This window comes from Homalodisca vitripennis, chromosome 2, assembly GCF_021130785.1.
Source record: "Homalodisca vitripennis isolate AUS2020 chromosome 2, UT_GWSS_2.1, whole genome shotgun sequence".
NCBI classification, from domain to species: Eukaryota; Metazoa; Arthropoda; class Insecta; order Hemiptera; family Cicadellidae; genus Homalodisca; species Homalodisca vitripennis.
Genome location: NC_060208.1, coordinates 47,529,194 through 47,548,858, shown reverse-complemented (window position 1 = coordinate 47,548,858; position 19,665 = coordinate 47,529,194). Strand labels below are relative to the sequence as shown.

Genomic DNA, 19,665 nt, shown 5'->3' with positions numbered 1-19,665 from the left:
TTTTCAAAACATTCCACCAATCAACACTCATAAACGTAAATGTTGAAAGTTATAATAAAATAAAATTAAAATAATTTGGAATGCATTTGGACATTTTTTTTGTAATTCTTTTACATTTTGGATACAATGTAAACCTGTATAATGCCACTATTAAAAGAGGTGTAGGCAAAATTGCCTTTTAAGAAAAAAAAGAAGCTTTATAATAATGATTAACTTAAATAATATAACTGAATATATAATATCTGTTTATATTGTCACTTTTAAAATCTACAGTTTATATGTCCTTGAAACTTGAGACCTATGTTAAACAGTTTTCAAACTTAGAAGTTGTAATAAATCATTTATAATGTAATACCTGTTTTTGCAGATAAGTTCATAGAGAATCATTTTTTAATAAAGGTAGTTGTACCAGAAACATATTTAAAGTCTTGTAGTGCCAGCAGGCATGGGTCTAGTTTGTACTGTTAGTGGCAACAAATATCTTAAGCACATTTCATGACTTACATATCTCATTTAGTTTGCATATAATATTTCCATTTTAATTTGCTGTTGCAGTCTTATATTGGTGCTTAGGTCTTCGACTACAATTATCCGCAAATTTCAATGTACTGTCTGTATCTATCAATAATATTATTTCTTAACATTGATTTGTTTGTGAAAGCATCCCATTGATGGTTGTTTACAAACAATTTCAGCTGTATGATGACATATTTAAGTCCATACTGTGTAATTTCACTTTGACAGATATTTCATTTGTCAAAATCAGTTTATAGATTGTGCTTTTTACTGTGTGAATGTCTAATTGCTTTAATTTAAAATACAATATGTAAGGAACTCTATTTTTCAATTCTAACATAAATATATGTGTTTTCAACTAATATAGTGTGGTTTATATTAAAAATTATTCTTGAATATGGCAATTTAAAAATATGTATGTTTAACCCTGGAACTGGCTACACTCATGGTGAGTTCTTTGCATGTGTTCCACCATTGGCCAAAGACTTGTAGCAAGAAACTACAAGACTTAAACAAGGTTGTTTTTAATATTGTATTTATTACCATTTGAACACAGCTTATGATGTAATCTATGTATTATTTCATTCGGAAAGGATATGCTGAATATTTTGATATAAGGTACTTGATGTTTACATATACAAACAACTTTATATCAAATTATAAACTTTAGTAAAGAATCATAATCAATTGTTGTGGTAGCACAAATGACGAACATTTCATATAGTTTGCCATTTTTTGTCTTCATTATTGAGATTGAATGGTTTTATGAAGATTGATATTGGTACAATTGTGTTATATATCACTTTTCAGCAACAATCTAGTCATCTATCTTCTGCAGCTACTGCTTTGTCAATCACGCAATGTTGTCTAGAATGTTATTGTACAGCCTAGTTTAGTGAGTTTTTATTTTGGCAAAAGACTCATGTATGAGTCTTTAGTTTTTCACTGTTCATGGGAATCCAGTAACATTTTATATTTAGGTTGTTGAACTATGTAAAACTAGAAGAAATTCTATATTCAACAACATTATAGTTTAGTGCCTGTTTTATATATTTTACGTAATGTATATCATTTGTATGTTATAATGTATAATTTGATGTAAAAGTCTAAGTTGAGAGCAATCGTTATACAATTTCAAAACAATGTAAATGTTTACATTTTTCAATCTCTATAAATGTAGCTAACTTTGTATTAAACTTGTAAGAAATTTTGAATTATTTTTAGAGAATTAAATTGTTTTTATTGCAAATTTTCCTTGAAAAGCATCATTGTCTAGCAATGAAAAACAAATAAAAATCTTGAATTATTTTGTAAAACCATTTTGATTCCTGTGGACCAAGTAATTTGCTTCAAATTTCAGTGTTTAAATAATTATAATATTATAATTGAAACTTTTAATCATGCAAGAAGATGCACACTTTTTAGTAAGTTGGCAGTCTTTCACTACTTTTGAAATGTTATGCTATGAAACAAAATATAATAACAGCATTTATATCTTTGAAATGTTATTTTTGTTTATTATAAATTTTACGTAGAACATTGTCACTATTTTTATCAAAGGGCTAAGCTTCAATTTTAGTGTAACGGGAAACTTTTACAAAAAATTATAATTATTACATAACATCAAAGGGTAGTCCTTTTGAATAAAACAGTACACAATCTGATGGGTTGATTAAGAGAAAAATATTTTGTATGAGTTGTTGAAATATACCATGCAAAGATGCTAAAAAATGCCTTGTCAGTATAGAGATTCACTACTGCCAGTTTTAGGTTTAAGTTCAACAGCTTCATAAATAACAGACAATATAAACTATATGCTTAAAATATTAAATCAAACTAAATGTGATGCAGTACAATGTGTTACTTTTTATTGCTCTGTGAGATGATGATGCTTTTTATACATATTAAAAATTGTCTTAATTTATTTTTGGATCCTACTTAGAAATGATTTTTAAATTTTGTTTGATCAAATCTTACACAAATATAGATAGATCTTAAATACTTAACGTATCTGATCCAATGTGTATTTTAAGTTCTATTTCACCATCCATTTAGTGCAGCATCTAAAATCTGATGTTGTACTAAGCAGAAAGTGAAATGGAGCTGAACTCAACATTCACATTGAGTCAACCTTTCCCACCATAGCTATGTTATTATATGTAAAAACCTCAGTTACTCTGCTGTGATTTATGATCGTGTCTATAACATCGTAGTGAACTCAGTTGTGCACCTGATGAAACGATGAGAACACCTCTTCATCTAGATTACACTTGATATTTAGCCTATGTGTCTCTGGTGTCGAAACAATGCAAACAGTTTGTTTTGTGCTCCTTCATCGCTGATTTTTATGGGTCTCTTCAGACAGACTTTGACTCGATTTCAGGACTCAAATCGTGATCATGTTAGATTTCAGACGCTGTAATAAGTGGAAAGAGAAATAGAGCTGAACTAAAAATCCTTAATTATAAAACCCATAAGTTTGTATTTCACTGCACAAATGGCTGAAATTTGTTAGACTAAGGAGCCCATACCTCTTAAAAGATTTGAATACACACAATGAATTAAAAAATGAAGATGGCTTTTTTAAATAAATGAATGGATAAGAGGGATTTTTGGTTAAGCTTCTTATTTATTCCAGGAAGTTGGTGAACATCTAGATGTTGTGAGGAATTTGGGAGAGCTGGTGAAGCAAAAACACAACTTTATTTAAACATTTTTTTCTAGCCTGGTTCCTCATCATAAAACTGTCTCTAATTGTTCCAGTTAGTATCCTCTGCTAACTTAGTATCCACTGCTTAGTGTCCTCTGACAAATTATTCAAATGCTTCATATCCTATACTGTTTGACACCAATTCAAATCTTGAAGATCTTGTATTAAGCCTACTCAATAAACTCAATTGACAGGTCATTGATAAAATCTCTGTTTATATACAGAAGATTGTGAAAATCAAGAAGGCAGAAGAAGCATCTGTTTTATCTGCCCAGCCTGTTGAAACAATCCATAGGAGGAGTTAGTAGGTACTCATTAAACGTAATGCAGAAAGCGGTGCCAAGAAAGAGAAATGCTAATACTGGTGAGTATTGATGGATGATCATCCCACTCACCAGCCTACTGTAAGTGCATTGGGAATTTTTTTCTGTTGACAAAAAAGTACTCTATGAAATAAAAAACTAAAATTGAATAAGAATTGCGGTGGTCTGGTTTAGACAAACAGATCTTTTACTAAAGCATTAGTTTTATTGTTGTTGCACATACTGTTATTGTATCTTCAATTCCTGGAATTATTTTAGAATCATTCAGAGAAATGCCAATTCAAATCATAAGACAAAATATATTTATTTTAACAACAGGAAGAAGAGACATAGTTGTGGTCACTCTTTGAATATGACCTGAGGATTAAGTGGAGTCGGAGAAGCCTGGACGGGAGGGACTATGTTCGTGATGTTCTGCCATACTCCAGTGCTACGTAGATGGTGATCTGTCTTCAGTAAGGGGGTGAAGTGGATCCTTGCCAAGATGTGCTTCTGCTTCACAGCTTCAATAAAGTCCTTGTTATAGAACTCGTTGACATTTGCAATATTCAGATGGCAAGTTGCTTCCTCCTCTGTGAGAAGGATGGTATTCCATGGCGCCCATTCAACATCGCGCATCCATCTAACATGTGATAATTTCGCCAAATCTCTGCACTCACTTATTGCTGAGTGTCCATGCCAAATTACACTAGTCAGGAAGAACATTCCAATTTGTTGGAATACAAAACATACTGAGGAGTAGCAATTTTTCTGCATTTCTGATGTCTGAACTTGTTTCAGCAGACGGGTGAATGGAGTCATATCAATCCTTTGATGACCGATGTTCTGTAACCAGTCACAGGATTTACAGACAGTGTAAGCTTTCATTCTAGTGTGTACCGGATACCGTGAGGCTGGAAGAAGCTTCATACAGCGGGTGCATTTGTACAGGGCGTCATGTTTTTTGGACCAGTTGGGCTTCTTATAAGATGCCACCTTAGGGTTGAACTGGGGCTGGTGGAGGAAGTCCATGTAGAGTTGTTCAATCCTCTTCCGAAGTAGTTTCAAGTCAGAATCTTTTGTCCCAATTGCGATCAGGTTGATCTCTCGGTCTATTAGTTTTGTTATGTCTTTGGTATACTCATATGCAGTATAGTTGGACATAAGTTGCTTCAGTGTGAGCAGAAAGTCGATTCTGTCTTTTGGTGAGACATCTTTACGCACTAGATTCATGTAGATCTCTTTGAATTCTCTTGCTCTCTGTGTGGCTGGATCATCAATTGTTGTCAAATGCCCTCTGGCATTCCGAAAAGTCAAAGGTCGCGATGACATCTCCAAAAACCTTAATTGTTGCTTTTTCATCATTTGTTGTTTGACTTCAATCCTGTGTTTCTCAATGGCGGAAAGTAGTTTTATTTCTTTATCCAACAGAGCAACAAACTCGGCCTTCTTCGGCTCATCTGTCTTCATGTCACAAATCCGTTGCCACTCTTTTTGCCACCACTTTCCCACCATCAAGTAGAGCATATAGAAATCATCACGGTTGGAGGGAAAGGGATCAGTCATTATCTTTTCTTCCTTTTCCGCTTGTTCTTTCATCATCTGGATCCTCTGCCGCTTCACATCATCTAACAGGTATTTTTGAATGATCATTAACCTGTTGACCCTGACTCGGTGAAGCCAGTGCCTCACCGCTCTCTGAAGTTTAATAACTTTCTCTTCAACATTATTAATCAGCAACCATTCCGAGTAGGACTGGAATGGTTTTGACGTAAGGATTTTATCTCTGTCAACTGGTATGTACAAGTCGCTCCGCCACAATTGTGTTGCTTTGTCGACTGACGTATCGACTTTTACTTCTCTCAGTGGAAAAGGGGTCTGAGTATCTCTGTGAAATAGAAGTGGGATAATAACACCAGGTTCTGGATAGTCAAAAACCTTTCTCTCCCTTGGAGCTGTCTGTGTGGACGCATGATGGTACTCTAGTTTTGTCAATTTGTTCCGATAACCTCCCAACCATTCCTTTTGGCAGCTTTGATTTTCAATTTCAACAATGACATCTTTAAATGCGCCATCTTGCCAGACATGAACCGTGATCACATCCACAGTTGGGATGTATTCACTCACACTTCCAGCTGTTATCATTCGTCCCGGGTGAGTCGAAGTCAATCTCAGTTCCAATGAACCGAAAGGCTCCACACCTAATCCTTGCAAGGGAAGCCAGTCATCTACATCAAACCCATCTTTCTCCAACTTTATTGAGTCAATGTTCATGTTCAAAACGTCGGAGAGTCGCTCTTTTACCTCTTGGATATTTGAGGTTATTTTAAAGGCACTGGCAAATGTTTCAGAATTATCAAGAAGAAATTTTACTGTAACTACTTCTTGATTCGGAGTATTCTGAGCACCAGTGTTCACAACTCTAGATTCTCCCAAGATTCCAAATTCTTCTTTGTCAAGTAAAGAAGGTGAAGAACTGAGTTCTTTTTCAGGTGATCCTTCTTCTTTTGATGTTGTACTCTTGGGTCCATCGTCGTCAATATCCTTTCCTTCATCGCCCGTCTGGTCGGTACTTTCCTGTGCAATAATCTTTTCCTCCCTTGTTTCTTTGTTCGCTCTGGGTTTTTCTATATGGTTAGCCATGTATTCAGATCCTGACATCTCTTCAACTGCAGTTATGATGGACTCATCCTGTTTCACAACTTCATGCTCTTTAGGTGTCTCAATTTTGTTCTGTTTCTTATTTCCTGACATTTTAACACCTCTTACTTGAAATTTAACACAATCCTGAAACAAAACAACTTCTTAATTGATCTATCATAGCAATTTATGTTTCTCCTGTATAAAATAAGGACATTTCAATTTTGAAATATTTTCAGTCTACTCAAAAAAAATTCTTAACCGATCTATCATAGCAATTTATGTTTCTTCTGTTAATAAAATAAGGACATTTCAATTTAGAAATATGTTCAGTCTACTCAAATCTACCTGTTAAGTTACTAAAAAGCTTTTAAATCCAGGATTCAAATAGTGTTAAATTATTCAAGGTTAAATTATGTTAAAATAGTGGATTGACAGTTTCATTCACATTATCTTACTACTTGTATGCCTCCTTAGAAGTGTGTATTAACTGTCTTTACTTAATACGGTAGCAATATTCTACAAGCAGATGTGATTTATAATAGTGTATGACAACAGTTTAATCTGTAACTTTTGGACATTTTAAGTAGTTTGAATACCAATGACTTAAAACTCCCTTTGTTTAAAACAATTAATTAAGATACATAAAACTAATTATAGCCTTCAGTATAGTAAAAATAAAACAATTCCCCACTTGGTCGGAATAGCTGAAAACATATTTTCTGTAAGTTGGTAGTGATTTATGGATTTTGCTCTAGAGTCAAGTATTTCAGCAGCAATAACAAAATACTTATTGTATAATATTTTATTGGCTGAGCATTAACAAGCCTATTATTCAAGAGGCTGAAAAAATTTCACATAATGTGTATATATTTCTCTATATATCTGTTATAATCCACAAAAACTGTTATCTCAAAAGCAAACTGACCTAAAGACTTGGAATTTTGCATGATGCTTCATGTTTTATATGCCACAGAGTTTGATGATGGCACATACTCCATGGGATTTGGCAGAGCATTAGTACACATTTTTACATTGGTCTTAGGGGTAACCATGATAGCAACAAGAAAATAGCAGAATAATTTGTAAACAAACTCAATACAATCATTTCAGTATTTTAACATGTAACATATTAATACATGCAGCCCAACTACCCCAACACATACAATGTAATACTTTGTCTTTGATTATGTATTAGTCTATGAGGAGACTTTGCACTCAATGTTAAAATCTGTTGCCACTTGAAGCATTGTGACTGTGCACTATCTAGTGGCAAACAAAAGGAACATCAATTAAAAATTATGGAGAATTATTAAACACATGTTATATTGAGTAAACTCTGACAATAATAAAAATAGTCAGCATTTTAAATTAAATTCATAAAAACAAGATTAAAATGGATTAAATCTTTGAACAAAAGATCTAACATGCTGACTGCAGCAGACGCCTTACAGTGCAGAAGCACACTGGGAGTGATTGGTCTCGCTGAGTATAGACCAGCAGTGATGGTGTTGGAGAACAGAATTTACTACTTTACCAAAGAAACTGAGTATAGACTAGCAGTGATGGTGTTGGAGAACAGAATTTACTACTTTACCAAAGAAACTGAGTATAGACCAGCAGTGATGGTGTTAGAGAACAGAATTTACTACTTTACCAAACAAACTGAGTATAGACTAGCAGTAATGGTGTTGGAGAACAGAATTTACTACTTTACCGAACAAACATTTTACTATACAACCCCCATATGAATACAGGATCTGTGGAATGTTTTTGTAATTTGTTATGTAGTATAGAGTAAAAAAATAAGACTTCTATTAGTTTAACACTGTTATGAAACCTAACTTAATGAACTAAATTTGAATGTATCATGTGGCAAGATTTCTCAAGAAGTATTTCATTTGTAGACACAGTCAAGAGAAAATGTTGCGTAAATGCGAATGACCACCATCTTAAAACTTATCATTCATTCAAATTTGCTAACAAACTCATCAAACGTAATGTGAGCTCATAGGCCAACTGTTCAATTCACAACTATTGTAAACACTTTGTGGTTGGATAAATTCTAACAAAAATTGGCACGAACATAATATATGATAAATATAAACCAAGGACGGTTGTTCACAAGGGGGTAGAACCCTAGGATTAAATCCATTTTATAAACAATTATACTAGACCACCGTCATCAGGTGTAGCGTGACCTAATTAATTTGGGGGGGGGCAACGGGATCTCCGGGGGAGGGGTGGGGGGGTGTGGTCCCCGAGACAAACTTTTTTGAAAAACTACCACTTACGAACTAAAGTAAAGTAATATATGTGGGTATTTTTGTTAAACATTGGTTTTAATTCAATTTTTATACTATATTGATGGATAGTAAAAAGACTCACTTTTCAAATTAATACAAGTTTTATTTCTATTCTAGATACATAACTGCCAAGGACAAATTTATAACCCAAAATATACAAATTTTGTGTACAAGACAAAGTTTTAAGGTGAAACAAGGAACTAAGTAAATGGTTTTCAAACGAAACCAATTTCGTTGTTTTTTTTGTTACTTCTAATGACGCATTAGCCTCCTATCGGCTAATTTTCGAAAATCTGTCAACTAACAAGATCTCAGTCTTTTTTATATCCTTTCATGGATTCAGACGTCCATTCTTGCTCATTAGACATCAGAGCAAGCCACCTTCAAGCGGTCTTCGGCATGGTGCTTCGAATGAAATGGTCTTTAGAGCCTTCGTAGTGTTAGAAAAACGATCTTTCTGCGCTTTGCTGTTGTGATAGGACCACGAAAGTGGTATTTATTAGTAGCTGCCAAACATCTGGTGCACTGGCTTGATGACCACATTCTCAATTAAAAAAATCAACCAACTCTTGGAACGTTATTCCTTGTGGTTTGCTGTTCTGTTTTGACATAAAACTTGTTCTTTGCATATAACAGTGAAAAAACTTAAGATGTTACAGAGAAAACTTAAAGACAAGTTATAAACACGTTTTTTGGATTGCCCATAAACAGCGTTGTTGGTGTCAATTTCGGTTCCACTTAACATAGTAACTGGGCCAATGCAGTTGATTTTTGTATCATAATCGTTCTTGGGAAAAACGAAGATTGCAGGTTTACAATTACTGTGTTCCTAAAGCAGCTAAAGTAAATGCCAGCTCTTGAACATCTGTTCAGGTTTCAGGTTCAGGTTGATTGATGAAAATGCAGCATCTGAAGAGCTTTAACTACTAGCTTCAAAGTTTTTTCGGAATCTTCTCCGTTTGCGTGGTATTGAAGGCCTTTCAAAACTTGACAATAACCCTTTCATACCATATTTGTTTACACGGTTCTTTCTGACTCATTCCACATCTGACTGAATAATGCCATCAACATTTCTGTCCAGTTTTAAACCAGACAAGATGGACTGATTTCGACATTTATGCCAAAAACCTTAGAAATGTCAAGAATTTTCACTCTGCAGTTCTTTGGAGAGTATATCAGTCTGACTCAAAACGCTGTTGCAATAGTTTTTTAAAACTGAATACAAATTCAAATGTGCTGATTTTGTTTTGGCATAAACCATCACTTCGGCTGCAATTTTACGATTTGATACATCGTATGCAATAACTTCCAAAGTTTTCGTACACTTCAGGGAGGAGCTGCTCTAAAGAATTTACATGGATTGCTTTGGTGTCGAAACTGTCCATATAGTTTCGAGAACAAGCTCACCCAGGCTTTTCATTTTTGTTCTTTCTTCTCCGCATTTGCTTACATATTGATTCAAATATTGAAAACCTGATTTAAGCTGATGCATTACTTAAAGTTATACAGGTGGATTTACTATGGATAAGCAATTCGCAGCTGTCTTATTTCTTCACAAAAAATCTCTGAACTGCCAGAATCAAGCAAGTGGGGCACATGGGCATTGTGTGTTTACAAAGTCTTTAGGCTCTTCTTCTCTCGGAACCTTGAGGCAACACCTTTTGAATTTGCCGCTCATGTTACTAGCTCCATCCATAATGCCTGGGCCGTGCATTTTATTTAAGCTTATACCCAACTGCTGCAGATACTGTTTAATAGTGTGATGTAACTTTCACCAGTAGTGTCCCTGGACACATCAACGAAAGCCCAAAAACCTTTCATTGATGTTAAAATGTGTCCATCTTATTTTAGTAATGTATCGAATGCAAATGCTAAGCTGTTCACGGTGGGCGTTGAAAAATGACTTCCGTTCAGTTTCATTCACCAATATAATTGAGTAGGCCAAAGCCTCACTCACCTCTTGGACAATTTGTTGAAGCATTTCACCTTTTTATGCAATCTATTATCTCATTTGTACCTGGGCACTTTTGTATGAATGGACTGGGGATTTCATTAATGTTTTGGAAATTCCTTCCTCCATTTGAAGTAGTATCACAGTTGCAGCAGTCTATAAAGTTCCCCCTGTGTTAAATTAAGCAGTACTCCCATCCATGATCCTCTTTAAAGGCAAGATTCTGTTTTCCAAGGAATAGGATGTTTTTCAATTATTAAGTTTTAAATACCCTCTTCCTATTCATCTCAACCATTTTAGTATGTGCCGAGGAAAACCAAACGAATCTGCTACCGTGCTTCCTGCTTTTCCTATAACTCCATCTGAGAAGAAACTGTTTTAGATTTTTGATGCATTTTCACTATTGTCCATGTTTCCCTGAATTTTTCCAAAGCTTTCTTCCAATTGGTTCATGCCCAGTTTAGTGAATGACCCCTACCCCGCGACCAGACTTATGTTGACCAAAATAGTCGGCATTGGTAACAAAATGCAGCGTCGTTTAATGGGGCTGATTATTCCACCCAAATTTAAATTTCACTGTACCAGGATTCATTTGAACTGCACTCGATTTTTGGATTGAATCTTTGCCTTACCTTAAAACAATCAACAGGCTGAAATGCTCCTTTTCGCAATATCTGCACTTTGTACCTTCCCAAAGGAAGGATCTCCTACCTTTCCGCCTTGGAATGTAGCATCGACGAAACTGGGGCGTAAACCAGAAGGCAGATTCATGCAGGCAAAACCGGGGGGGGGGGGGGGGTGGGACACACACCCCAACGCTACCTCCAGTGCTACTTCCCGCTTAAATGTCTATCTTCAATCTTAACACTTTCACTTGAAATGTCCAAAGTTTGTTTATTTTTTTAAAGAATGTTAGTAGAACAGAGGACTGTTTCTTAGCAACATGATTAACAAAATACGAACATCCGCCAAAAAAAAATTAACACAAACAATAGCTGCTCAGCTAGTAAACAATAAGCTTATTGAACGAAATACAAACGTGGGCGACCACCTACACAACACAACATCTAATGCGCACTGAGCAGGTATGATATGCCCTCCGCCCAGGCGTCGTCCATATGCCTCGGAGGCCCTCGAGCCGGCGTCGGCCTAGGCTCGGGTGAATTCTGATCGACTGCTCCAGCTCGGGCGCAAACCGGGCCAGAGTCGGCTCACCGGCACACTTGTAAATTTAGTTGTAACACGCGCATGAAACTTTACACACACAGGATATCAAAATTAGATGCATACAGAAAAATTAGACTAACGGGGGATCTATATTATTATTCATTCGTAACTTTTAGTGTATACTATATACGTAATTTAGAAGGATAAATTTATAATATTAATTTTTTCTTTTTTTGCATAATGTTGGGGGGGGGCACGTGCCGCCCCCGGCCGACGCCACTGAGACACCTGTAGATTTTTATGGATTATCAAACTAAAGATTACAAGAAGACCGGGAGGACCTAAAGGCTGAGAGACTCACAGAGAGTAAGAAATGGTGCTCAAGCTAGAGCCATGTTAGAGGCCTGGGTTGGTAACCTGCTATAAAGGCCAGACAGAAGCTTACGAAGGAAGGCCTAGGGGTGCTGACAGGTTCTGAAAGCTGATAACTCTCAGATGCCAGAGAACCAGATCCTACTAGAGGCAGTTCTGCTACAGATTCCTGGCCGGAGGTTGCTAGAGACCACAGGCCGGGGACTTCCAAAGACGGTGCGCCTGAATTATAGCATCCCCTCGCTACTGACGTCACAAAAGTGGGTGCTAAATCAGCGCAGTGACCGTGTCCATGCGCTGAATTAGCACCCCCCTGCCGTGACGTCAAAGCCCGAGGGGGTTCTTATTCCAAGGGGTGCTAAAGTAGCGTCCCCCCCAAAGACCTGGAGGTTCTAGAGGCTGAGAGCTCCCAGTTCCCAGAGGCCGAGAGCTGACAGATGCCGGGGCTGCTAGAGGCTGAGAGCTCTCGGAGCCTTATAAGTCCCAAATTAAGGGATATGTTAAAATGGTCTTAAACATGTCCATTTACGGCCGTTTCTGCGTTCACAAGGTCACGTTATATTGCATAAGGAAATATTTATACAATATAAAGTAGATGTTCCGACTCATTAATCAAAGCTTAGCAAAAGCTATAAAACTAGAAGCTCTAGAATCTATATAGATGCGATATTTTGTAAAGTAAATGCTTTCATCTTTAAAAATAAAAATGAAATGCCATTCATTTATTTACCACATCGTCTGAGGAAGTTTTTATTTTATTTTTAATATTCGTAACTACCCAAATTAGGTGTTATGGAAGGAAAAACTGTTTGAAATGCAATCTAAATTGTGAGATTTAATTAGGAACTTGTTCGTACGTTTTTCTACCAATTACGGTTATATGTCAGATAGGCAACTAAAACAATAACGCTTACCATGTTGCGGCAGGTCAAAACCAACACCTTAGTACACACCGTTCGCTTAAAAACACTCAAACTGAATATTTTCCACCGTATTTTCATTGCTTCCTTTTTTTTCAAAAAAGATCTAGAATTTTAATATTTCACAGATAAGTAATAACTTCATGGGAGGGATGTTTTTGTTCGTCTGATAGCCGGAATTTTCGGCGATAATTATTAGGATAACGATTATTACTTATTGTACATTGTAAAAAAAGACTAGACTACCATAAATGGGCCATGGAAAACCATGTAGATGTAACATAAGAACGTAGAAGGTGTTTGGATTAAGTATAAAATAGTTAGAAAAATGCGAGGACATTACCCAAAAGATCCAAATTACGGTATAAGATTTATAAAAAAAACCTGAGGTTATTCAAAAAGACTTAGTAGTAAACAAGTAAAAATAAGATAGTAACATCCCCTGAATTAAAAAACATTCTGAAAAACTTTTGTTTGACTTAAAGAAATGTTTGAAAAAAATTTGCCGAATTGGTCCAGCCGTTATCGAACAATCTAATATAAATTTATTTAGCTGTCTATAATAAACTTGTTTGTTTTCTGAATTTAAAACGCTGGTTTTTTAATTCAAAACAAAATATATATTGTTTTTAATTTTTAAGATGTATGATATATTTATAAGCTACAGCTAAATAACAAATTGTATAAAATCCAGACAACTGGATCACGACAGACGAGAATGTTAACATGAGAATATTTTGTTTCCTCCTCCAAATACACCAAAAACACGTTTTTACTGAAATACTCAACATTATTAGTTCGTAATCATATTTTATGTATCTAAAGTTCTCTGCATTTGTCTAAAATTACAAAAGTGTATAGGTAACACTTTTACTGAAATACTCAATATTTATAAAATTAGGACCATCTTATCTAAAAATTTTAAATACCTCAATCTTCATGACAAATATTACAATAAATACTTACGAAAAGATTGTAGTAAATTAAATCAGGCGGATCACTTCCTTCCAAATATTAAATGTACGTAGATTTTAAATGCTTTATACATGTTTATACAGTGTTTTACAAGAATAATTATGTACAATCAGAAATTAAATATATATCGCACTGACAAATTTTAATGAATTGGCCAATTTGAATAGTCTGCACAATCTGAGGGAGTCACCTTGTTTAATGGTTGCTAAGCAACCAAGGTCCCATTCAGGATCAAATTTCGTCAATAAGTCTGGGAAAAGCCTGATTTGTCAATAAGTAATGACCTTGTCCCACGGTATAACCTTGCAATGTCACTAACGATTTAACTGGGATTGACAGTACAATATTGGAAAGTTCGTTCAATTAACAGAATTTCCTTTTTTTAATGTTCTTGTGCAATTACAGTAATTGTAAAAATAGGAAACGAGGCTACAGTTACGGAGTAATTATTCTGCTTTCTCGTCGATAAATACAGAATACAGACGAGAATACTGTGTTTAACATTTTGCACTTTTTCTGTGAATACATTTTAGTTTTTAGATAAGTTGTCTATTAAGGACTCCACAATAAAGATATAGAACCACAAAGGGGCCTGCACGACAATTACAATTACAAAATAATGTTACAGGTCATGTGAAATAATAAAACATGTTTTATTATCGTAGATAATACTTGTACGTACATACTTGTTACAAGAACATGATTGTGAAAGTAAAGGACTAGTGTATGGTGACATTGGGAAAGCGGGTTGGCGTGAATTTATACATTATTAAGTACAGTATTAAAAATGTATTTAAAATTGATAACATTATTACCACTTTTATAGTCTGAACTAAATCAGCAATGAGTGATTTTATATTGATTTTAATTTAATCTCTTAAGCCAACATTTTGCATTCCTGTGGTGGAAGTATAATTGGTTGTGTGTACTACTAGATATTTGGGTTACCGGCGATCACAAACTTAGTTTGGTTCTGCATGTCCAATACATAAAACTGCATCTGAAAAAACTAGTTTACGCCTTTCTGCAACTGCGTCGGGTGTTGCCCGTGGGTCACTGCAGAACTTTTAGGCTACATGTAGCCAGTGTTGCAATACTCGTATGGGGTATTGCGTCTGCAACAGTTTTGGTATCTCTTGCAATCTCGTAGAGGATAACTCTAAAAATTATGACGAACAAGAACCAGAGTTAGCGGATTAATTTACTATTTAACGCATTTCCTGTAATTTCATTCAGAGAAATTTATATAAAATCGCTGTTGTTGCGTAATAAATTCAAATAGCAAATAATGTTTTCTGATATCCAGCACAACAACTGCAACAATAACATTTTAGATAATTGCCCAGAGTAAACTATTTTATTGATCTTTAGAACGCATACAATATAGGGCATTATATAAAATGTCTCTCGTGAGGTGATCATGGCTAAGGGAGGTAAATTAAATCATGGCTGAATTAAATTTTAAATTAATATCACTAACCAATGTTACATTTGCAGGTTTAAGTCAGCTAAAGTTCATCTCGCGCAATCGTGTACTGTGTCATTTATGCGAGTGATATTTTTATATGTGTAGTGTAGCGTAATTTTAATTATATGACAAAGCCGTCCACCACTACGACTACTAAGGACCGACGATGAAGGTTAACCTTCGAAACATGTCACCGTAAGAGCACATGGTTACGTGAATTGGATTGGTGGTAGGATGCAAAACCTATTTTTAGACATTATAATCGACTGAAATTATAATTCTTATTCATGTACGAATTTTATTTGATTACTCCAATTAATTAATGTATAATCCTCTAAAGAAATACAAAATATAATCCTAACATTACATTAAATCACTTAAAATTAAAACATAAAAATTAAACATTTCCTTCAAGTGGAATATTGTGTTGAGTATCATAGTAGAATCTCGTAGTTCTCATTTTCACACTTTTGTTTACTTACACTTTAGTAATTTTTGTTACGGTAGTTAAAGTTTTAAATTACAATGGGATTATTTTACATTGTTACAATCAGATTATTACAGACGTGCAGTCTTTGTGGAGCGTATATTCTTTATTAGTGCTCTTAAATTCAATATAATTGATCAGTGCGAAATCGTACTTATCCAACCAATTTATTATTTGAAGAATTTAAAGTTTTCATCGTCTCGTAATTATATATTATCCGAACATTAGTTTTGTACATTTTTTAACATCGAGATTCAATTTTCACTCACAGTAACCACAGCCGTTTTACGCGTTCTTCACTTCATAACAGAATTATTGTTCCTAGACTCGTTAAAACATTTAATTCGACATCATCTCACTATATTGCTCATATTATTTTCTCAAAATTACCAAACTTCATAAAAACCCAAGACCTTGCACTATTAGTACGTACAAAACATTAGTCAATAAATGGTTAGTAGATGTTGGGCGAGATGGGTTTCGTCAATATTTTTCCTCAATCTACACCTAGGTATGCTGTTTTTTATGTATTACATTTCTGTTATATGTTTTTTAATACATTCAAAGGTAGTCCGAGTGTGTGGTGAGTTTGTATAATCTTTTGAGTGCAGGCCAATGAGGGCGTTTGGTGCGTGCATGTGTGCGTGAGTGGCGTGTGTTTTGTGAGTGTGTGTGTGTGTGTGTGTGTGTGTGTGTGTGTGTGTGTGTGTGTGTGTGTGTGTGTGTGTGTTTTCACAGTTCACAACCACCTTTATTTAAAAAATATTATAATTTCACAATGCATTGTCGCAATGCACCATGCAAGGTGAATGCGGGAGCATCTTAGACTACGTCGTAATGTCCATTACTTTTTGATGCTGGCAGTCCTCATGCAACAATCCATTTCACGTTACAAGTATAAATTAGTGTACATTTTGCATTGTCCCGACAGAAATGTTACTCAAGAAACACCGCTAAATATTCAACAAGGATACATTGAAATTGAAACATGAAATTGAAGAATCAATTACCCTGTACAATTCAATAACAACAGTACAATAATTGTAACAATAAATAGCAACATATGAATTCATAAATATATAACAAATGAACAACAACAATATAATAAATTTATGAGTAGAATGTTTAAGAATAAATAAGTAACATTATGATAAATCTATAAATATTATAACAAACAAATAATAACAACGAAATAAAACTATAGGTTTATAACAAGGACAGTAAAAGTGATTATAGAACATGTATGCTATATTCAATAATAAATACAATAGAAATTCACAAGTATATGATAGAATAGATAAAAAATAAATAAATAAATGGAGCGATTTAAGCAACTCTGTTCTCAATCTGGTATGTTTTCAGTGACATAAGTTAATGCTTTCATTTTTACTTTAGGTTTTTTTCTCAAAAGATAATTCATTGCCGTAATAGGCTATGAACTTGTTAAAAAATGTTGGGCCCATGTAGCAGAACTGGCATCTAGAGGAAACTGAACCAAAAAGAGGCAATTCAAGTTGATAAAACCTGGAATTTCGTGTTGTTCTATTCACGGTTTTGATTTTATGGTGATCTAAATATTTATGTACATGCATTAACAAGCAAAACTTATACAGCTGGTCAAAATTTAATATTTTATTTTCTTTAAAAATATAGCTGATTCGGTATGTTATTTGTAAACCAAACATTACATTACATTAATATTACATTGTGTGTGCGTGCGTGCAGGTGTGATCCAAGTCTCTCTCTCTCTCTACTTATATCGGTTATTTTAAGTCGTCCTGATTGCTCTTTTTTATGTTTTTTTTTACATTACCTCTTTTACATTTTCAAATTTTAACATACAAGTTATATTTCTTTTTAATTTTAGATTTTTTATTAACTAAATGTACTCAGGTATTCCATGCTCTGGTCTTGTATAGTTTATTTTAGAGGTTAATTTTTTTTCATTTGTCAATGTCAATTCTGTTAATAATTTTAATTCATTCAATTATTTTAATTTATATTTTTGAGTGTTATTGGTATAGTGCAGACTAATGAACTCGTTTCCCCATACACAGGCTGAGCCCATGTGGGGATAATTTCCTAGAAAGATATTTTTTATGAATTTTATTACTCTGTATGTAAATTTTGGAAATAAACTCAATCAATCAGTGAGTAAATATTCTTTTGATAACAAAAACTACAAATACATTTAAACCATAGTGTCAAATTAATTTGCGAATTTCATCATATGACTAATTTTATAAAAATTGTAGTATAAAAATAGAATTAAATCTTATAAAATATTACAATATTGCGAGCAGGAACGCACGGTGGTGGACGAATGGAACCTGTCCCCCCAAGAGCATTTGATTTCAAATTAATCGATCGCCTATAGTCGATTAACGTCCAAAAATAACATTTATGTTGGAACTTAAAAATCAGTCATAATCATATGTATATACAAGTTCAAACTTTATAATCACTGGACTCTCCTGATGCGGCACTGACTGCGAGAAACAGCGTGGAGCATTGTATTGACCAGGAAATCGTTGCAGCGTGTCGTTGCTAACTGAGGTCAGGTGCACGGCCGGACAGTTGTCGTCTAACATACGAACTCACCCTTGTCCCCTTACAACATGGGGTTATCAAAACAAACGTCTCCTACGACATTGTATGTGCATGGATAATGAAAGAGAAATGCACATATAAAACTATGACGAAAAGTAAAAATCTTTATTGTAAATATTAAATCCTCAGAACCAATACTATATAGGTATAAATAATATACATACAATACATAATAGGGATATATTATTTGTGTTCAATGAGTGTGTGCCCTTTGAAATAATTATATAACATTACTATACATATAAAAAGGAAATAAGACAATAAAAATTAATATTGTGTTTACGGACTACTAAGTACTGTGATTTTTTAAAACAGATGGCTTATTTATTTTAGTAGATATTTCTTATGTTTTGGTGTTTTTAATATGGGAACAATGGTCGTCCAGTACGGAAGAATGGCTCAATCAGTGTTTGTACTTTTAAAATGAAGATTCTTCTTCATATTCATCAGCCATTTTTATTTTATTAATTATTTCTTCCCGTAATTCACTGCAAAATCGATACTATACCATTTTATCTTTTTCAAAATAAAATATCAGGTGTATTTAACTTGTGCCTAAGCATATATTTGGCAGCCCATATGAAACTATTGTTAGATATGTATACAAACGTTTACCTAAAGAAAGTGTTTTGAGTCCTCTTCTTTTTTTTTCAAAATACATCTCAGTTTTAAAGAACAGCTTATGGGAAGAAATTCAGTCTGTACGGTTTACTGACGATTTCTCACTTTACACTTGCCATAAGAACTATGGCACAGCATCCAACAACATACAAATCGCACTTGATGACATTGTAAAAATTTACCTTTGATAAATTATATCTTAAGCTTAATGCCACCAAAAGGCATACGGTATCTCTTTATTCAAGAAAAACATATACTAACGAACGGTAAGGAAATGATTATGTCAATGAAATAACATAAGAAAATAGCATTTAACTTTTGGGGGTGACCATGGATAATAAATTATTCATTTTCAGAACATATCACCAACCTGTGTAACCAATATAAAAATACACTAGCTAAATATATTTAAAATGTTAGCTTGTGGTAGTCATGGATCTCATCTTGATCTGAAATATACAAAGACCTCATACTTGCAAAACTAGATTTTTGTAGTTTCTGTTTGGTCACGCGTCTGTGAAGTTATTATATAAATTCGAATTTATACAAAATCATAGGCTATGAGAATAACCATGAATGCATTTAAATCTACGCCTATCATTGCTTTACAAAAAGAAACC

At 34.2% G+C, this 19,665-nt stretch overlaps 1 protein-coding gene across 1 annotated transcript; it reads right to left on the bottom strand.

Annotated features, from left to right (window-relative positions):
• Positions 1-3,828: 3,828 nt before the first annotated feature.
• Positions 3,829-14,035, bottom strand: LOC124353902 (IQ and ubiquitin-like domain-containing protein). The gene is made up of 2 exons (XM_046803953.1): positions 13,851-14,035; positions 3,829-6,315 (listed from the first exon to the last, which is right to left on the bottom strand). The coding sequence occupies exon 2, from the start codon at positions 6,280-6,282 to the stop codon at positions 3,889-3,891; it is 2,394 nt and encodes a 797-aa protein (XP_046659909.1). The 5' UTR covers positions 6,283-6,315; positions 13,851-14,035; the 3' UTR covers positions 3,829-3,888.
• Positions 14,036-19,665: the final 5,630 nt, after the last annotated feature.